The 6,209-nt window shown below is 44.0% G+C and overlaps 1 protein-coding gene across 1 annotated transcript; it reads right to left on the bottom strand.

Moving 5' to 3' along the window:
• Window positions 1-276: 276 nt before the first annotated feature.
• On the bottom strand, window positions 277-6,042 carry wee1 (WEE1 G2 checkpoint kinase). The gene is made up of 10 exons (XM_083666639.1): window positions 5,187-6,042; window positions 4,382-4,596; window positions 3,924-3,990; window positions 3,562-3,734; window positions 3,033-3,301; window positions 2,714-2,812; window positions 2,523-2,608; window positions 2,240-2,410; window positions 1,836-1,981; window positions 277-1,631 (listed from the first exon to the last, which is right to left on the bottom strand). Exons 1-10 carry the CDS (start codon window positions 5,673-5,675, stop codon window positions 1,475-1,477), a joined length of 1,872 nt encoding a protein of 623 aa, XP_083522765.1. The 5' UTR covers window positions 5,676-6,042; the 3' UTR covers window positions 277-1,474.
• Window positions 6,043-6,209: the final 167 nt, after the last annotated feature.

Here is a 6,209-nt window from a genome sequence, read left to right as displayed (position 1 = left end):
GCCTCTCTGAATAACACTTTATTTGGATGGCCCCCATAGATGGTTAGATGTTAACTATTCAAGGAATTGTTTATGGCTGACTATCCACCCCTTATCCTTATTAAGTTGTTGCATGGCAACAGATGCAGGAGTAGATACAACAAACTATTCGCATGGGACTAACCCAATGGGTCTTTCCATTTCCTTATGCCTGCCAGAGTTCATTGAGAGGAAAAAGCAGTTGCCGGCTATGTAAAGAGTAAAGTATAAATTACAAGCATGAATTTGATTGAAGAATTTATTAAAAAGAACATATGAAACAGGCTATAACAAAGCAATGTTTTGTGAAGGGGGGGGGGGGGGTTTACACAACAAGAGTTAGAAACAAGAGAATACACTTCTAAAACAATGTTTAACAGGCCACTTGCAATGACAGTTGCTGAAGAAGGATCCCTCATTTATTCACAACAGGAACGCATAGAACAGGACAATGATTGTTAATGCTACATGTAGAGTTGGCAGCACAAAATAATGAGGGGGAAAGAAATAACAGTAGGTACCAGGAACTTCAACCTTGTCACTGAAATTTAATTGTGTTTATACCAGACTTGGTAAGACAATTTTCTTACATTGCATGATCCTTTTCACTTTTACATAGGCCTAGATTGTGGGTACACAAAGCAAAAGTAATAACCTTTCAAACACATCGCAATGTTGATCTCCCCCCCCCCCCCAAAGAAGTATTGAGTGCCTTTAAAATCAATGATTTAAAAAAAAGAAAAGAAAAAAAAGAAGCTCAAAATCAAAGAACAAATCCAACAACCCCCTTGAATACAGACAAACATGAATAGCAGCAGGTTCTTCTGTGGCAAGTTTCCCCCGTTGCCTCCAAAGTGCTCCATTTAACAGCATTCAGCCCCAGGCGCTCTGCTCTGGTGCCTGGCATCAGGCATTTAACAGGCAGTAAGGTGCACATATCTGTGTTCTGATACAGTCACACTGAAGGGGGCTACGCCCCTCTCCATCGAAGAGCAAGTTTAGGCTTTACAGGAAGTGCAGGGAGACACTACCGCCTCATCCGTCTGTGGCTTGGGGGGGAAAAGGACAAAGGAAAAGGTACGGTAACTATACCGTGAGGAATGACTGGGCTTTACAAGATAAGTCTATTAACATCAGGGCTGAGAAGTCCACCTACAGAACTGACATTTAGGCAGTTAACTTCAGAATGATTGAGCATGACAAATCCTACAGTGTCTTCTTGACATGACTGACATTGGAAGCACAGGCCCGCTCACAGACAGGTCTGCCAGGAGCAAGTCCTCTTCCATGACCAGTGACAAGTGAAAGCTTCGTCAACCCATAGTAGAATCCATGTCACATGTATCCACCTGTATAAGGAGTCTCATGTGGTCCGATTCTGCATGCGTTTCAAGTCCATGATCCAGCACCACTGTTGTTCCCCACTGCAAGGGGGATCTGTGTTTGAGTCTCAGTCTCAGTAAATGGTCAGGCTGACCGAACGGTTCATCTTCTTGCCGATGAGTCTGCTGTTTCTGGGGTTGGACTGGATAGTAGATCGGGTCAGGACCCCATCTGTGGAGATAACCTTCTCCTCTGCTGCAACTTTGGCCATCTGAGCTTTCTTCAACTCTCTAGGAAAAGCAATGCAAAAACAGTTAGACAAACTAATCTTGAATGAGGAATTCTACCATTTGACTGTATGGAGACCGCATGAGTTCCCTAAACATCTGTACCAAGGTAAAACCAAGAACAACGACTGCCGACAGCCTTGTTAGTGCTGATAGAATTCATGACAAGCATTTAAATTCCCGTATTGATAGCCAATCTGTACTTACTTTTGAAGCAGGGCATTCTTGAACTTCTCTGCGTTGAGTTCCACACGGAGCTGGTCAGCGCTCATCCTGGCCGCGGTCAGCAGCACTGGGTGCTTGATGAGGTCAGACGTGGATGGCCGCATCGCGGGGTCAGGGTGGATCATAAGCTGCAGGGGGTGGGAGAAGCGATTACCACCTGGAACTGAGACCATCCCCCTAACTCATGTTGCTATTTGAGTGAGGTGTTACAAAATGAACAGTGACACTTAAATATCACACATTGGTGTTAAGGTTTCAAGCCCCCCCTTCTGATAGCAAGCACCAGTGAAAAGCAGTTGTAATGGAGAAACATTAAACAGGACAATAATAATAACTGAAAGTGAATCACAATTAAGGGCAAAACATTAAGGTGATCAGACTCTTACTGTCAGTTGACTCAGGAATTCCTGAGAGAGCACTTGTGGGATGGGGGGCAATTTGCCCTGACGGATGTCATGCCACTTGTCGCCATTGGTGGGCAGAGGCTCTGCCCCTGAGGCACTGATCACGGTCAGGGCTAGCGCAAATATATCTGCCTTCATCAAGTTACTGTAGTCCTGAGAGAAAAAAAGATTAGAGAAATTAAAACATTGTTTGGTTGAAAAAATCAATACGTTTTTATTTCTATAGCTTATCAACAGCCGTTTCTAAAAAAGCAAAGAAACTAACCTCTTGAAGAACCTCATTTGCTAGGAACCTGCTGTCGCCCTCTTCAACTTGAGGATTGTTCACCCGTGTCACATGACCAAGGTCACCTGAAAAACAGAAACAGTTGTTAGAAAAAGAAAAAAAAAAGACCCAACATCTTGAGGAGAAGCAGCAACATAGACTTGAGTTACACTGTCTTTGTAGTACCTTACCTATTTTGTAAACAACACTGGTGGCCAATGAATCATTGTCGTCATCTTCGTCACACTCGTCCACACTGGCAACAGACTTGCGTGAGATGAAGATGTTGCCTGGAAGAAAAAGCACAAAAAAGTTGTCACTGTCACCAACTGACTCATGTCATTCCATCATTGCACCCATAGTGCAAGCATGTGCTCTCCACGACAAGGAAAGTCAGAGGAAAAAGGTTAAGTATTTATTATATTTTTTAAGAAAATTAATTCCTGATTCATCATAAAGAAATGTCACCAGAGTATAAGCTCCAATACTCTGAAACCCCCTTTGACTCACTTGGCTTGATGTCCATGTGCACCAACGAAGTGGAGTGGATGTACTTCAGGCCTCGTGTCACCTGCAGTAGCAGGTCCTTCAACTCCAGCTCCGACAGGAAGTGCAGCCTGCGATAGTTCTCTGCGATGACGTCGGAGAGGGTGCCGCCGTTGCAGTACTCGTTCTGGATGAGCATATGGTCGTCCTCCGCCCATGCTGAGTAGTAGCGCACCACATGGGGGTGCTGGCCCAGGACAGCGTGGGCATACACCTCCCTGAGGGCATTCTGTCTGTGGAGGGGGAAGGGGAAAGACATTTCTTATGGCATTCCTCCAACATTGTTGCTTGCTAGCACTTTCCTAGACTATACATCTGTTCTAAACTGTGGATATGACATCTCGTTATTGTCAGCTTTAAGTCCTGTAGGAATACATATGACCACAGCAACAAAGGAGGCATCAAATCTACATCTAGAATACTTGTTTCAGCAAGAGCATCCATACATAGGAAAGCCAGAGGGTGGGAGCATCGGGAAAAACTCTTCACTTACTCATCCATAGATCCCGCCAGAGGCTTCTTGGAGCGCTTTATGGCATAGATGCAGCCATCCAGCCTTTTTATACACTTGAACACAGCGCCAAATTCCCCACAGCCTATCTTCTCCAGCTCGTGGAACTCTGAGGTGTACCTGGACATCATGTTACTCTCCATCATGGTGATCCTCTGAGTAAAGAGACAGGTTTTAATACCAAATCATACTGCATCAAATCATACATTATTATACCATGTCATCTTTGCCTTATTATAAGCCTTCCGAATCGACAGGCTATGTAGAAATTATACGCGCCTTGTTGGATGACACCAAGCTGACCATAATGCAGCAAAGTAATAGAAAAGGTGTGAAATGGCTACCTTTGGTGGTGGAACGATTTCTTCCTCTGTTTCGGCATCACTTGCTTCCATGTCCTCACCACATGAGCTGAATAGGTAGAACATTTTTAGTACACATTCTACACACCAGAGGGCAGCACTGAGGTCTTCACAAGCACATGGTTTCATTAGTGACCATGAGGTCTTGGTTTCCTGCCAAACCTTTGCCTTAGTCATGCATAGTCAACGGATTTAACGAACCTAGCTAGTAACTACAACAATGGGCTTCAATCTGTATCCATTAACACAGGGAGACATCCCAGGTGTGGAGTGAAAAGATTCAACCACAGGCCTACATTAACCTGTTTTGAAACATGATAAAGTTTTAACTGTTGCTACTGATTACTATACTACTGTTGGCAAACAATCTTAGTCAGCATTGAACAACTTGATATTCTTATATAATTCTGGGGTTATGCAGATGTTCATAAGGAACATACTCATTCCAGTGTGCTCTCTTCCTGTTGTTCCTCTGCCGTGTGGCAGACTGGATGAGGAGAGAGTCGGGGGTGAAGGGGTTGAAGTTGACCAAAGGGGTCTGACTTCTCTTGCTGCTGTCCAAACCAGATTTTCCAGTAGACTCCACATTCTTGAAGAGGGCCACTCTCCTGCTGGTGGACCCTGAGTTGGAGGCTCTGGCTTTGGACAGCAAACTCTACAAAAGGAGAGGATAAACAATTATGATCAAGTCATGTCAAGAAGAAAGACCCTACAAGCTTTTAAGGAAGTTAATATCCTAAATCTGTCTAAATTAAGTCCTAAATATTTCAATTGGAAAAAATATTAAAATACAAACTGTCTAATGCATGTTGATATTGACAACAATTTATAATGCCATTTTTGCAAGACGGAGGCATGTCCAGACATGAAAAGTCTGACTTGGAATGAGTCATTTGGCAGATTGCCAGGACTAGAGTTATGTAATTGTACAGTTCTTTAAAAATGGGTCATTGGGTCGTTACTTCAACTGACTTCAGACAGCTACATTTCGAAATACACGTTTACTGCTGTGTTAAGGGTGATGTACACCTGTCATTGTAAAGTTGTTTGTTTTTAGACACATATCCTGCATTTACTCAAATCTCATGACTTTCAATTAAAAATTAATCTAACTACTCAATACGTGTAAAACCCATAACATAAAATACACTAAATTGCAACAAGTTAACTTTTCATATTTTTCAAAAGATACTTTCCGCGTGTGTGCCAGAGGAAATAGACCAAAATTCCAACAATTTTACAAACCTTTGGCGTGTGTGGGGTATCAAAAAGGCGAAGCTTTCTGAAAGTTTTGTGCGGAGGTGTGTCAGGACAGCCTGGAATAGGTGAGCTCGAACCTTCCCCGTCATCCTGCATGTACGACCTCTCCGGTGAACTGCCGTACACCCGAGAACTTTTCCGTGGTGACGGAGAGCCCTTCATGAAAATAATGTTACTTGGAGAATGCAGGTGAGACGGAGAACTGAATCCCTCTTCGTCCCATAGTTCCACATCATCGTCCGCCCCGGTCCGATTAGTCAAAGGACTCCTATCCTCGAGTCGTGTCTCGGCGGTGTTCCGTCGCAGTTGCATCGGGGAGTCGAGTTCTGTGAAGCCCGATTCGGCCCCTGTGCTGTTGTTACCGTCCTCTGTGGGGTCATCCTCTCCGTCGCTCGGTGAAAATGTTAACTTCTGGCGAATTGGTCGGACGTTCGGAGATGAACTTCCATGCCTACTACGGCAACTGTAACTCATTTTAGCTAGCTTTTAATACCAAACTACGCTTTGTCTAAAATGGGTAACAAATGTCATTCGCTAAAGTATTCCTAAAACTAGCAAGCTAGTCGGCTGTTACACGCCCCTGCCGTGCTGGTCACTCCGTCTCGCTGTGGTGCTTAGCTTAGTAGAGATCCATGAAAAATGGCTGCCCAGGAGCTTGGGAGTCCAGAAAGCAGCGAATACAAATATGAACATACGATCCTTCAAGGGTAAGCCAAACACAGTCCAGTTGAGTCGAAATAAACGTAACTACCTTCGTCGTTGTATAAGAAATTACATAATGTACTTCTCGCTACCAGTCATTACCTAATACGTATGTTTACACAAATTGTTTGAATGGAACTCACTCCTCCTCCTATCATGCGCGTGGTAAAGGACTTCCCGCGACCGTTGGTAAAATGACCTCCTCACCAGCCAATGAGAACGAACCGTCAGAGTTTAAAACATGGGCGTTTCCGTAGGTGCTACGTCACTGTCTGTGAAACGTCAATTTGGCGCGAATTTGTCCCT

The sequence above is a fragment of the Argentina silus genome (assembly GCF_951799395.1).
Source record: "Argentina silus genome assembly, chromosome: 3".
Taxonomy (NCBI): domain Eukaryota; kingdom Metazoa; phylum Chordata; class Actinopteri; order Argentiniformes; family Argentinidae; genus Argentina; species Argentina silus.
Note: the sequence above shows the minus strand (reverse complement) of the source record. Positions and strands in the feature narration are given on the sequence as shown.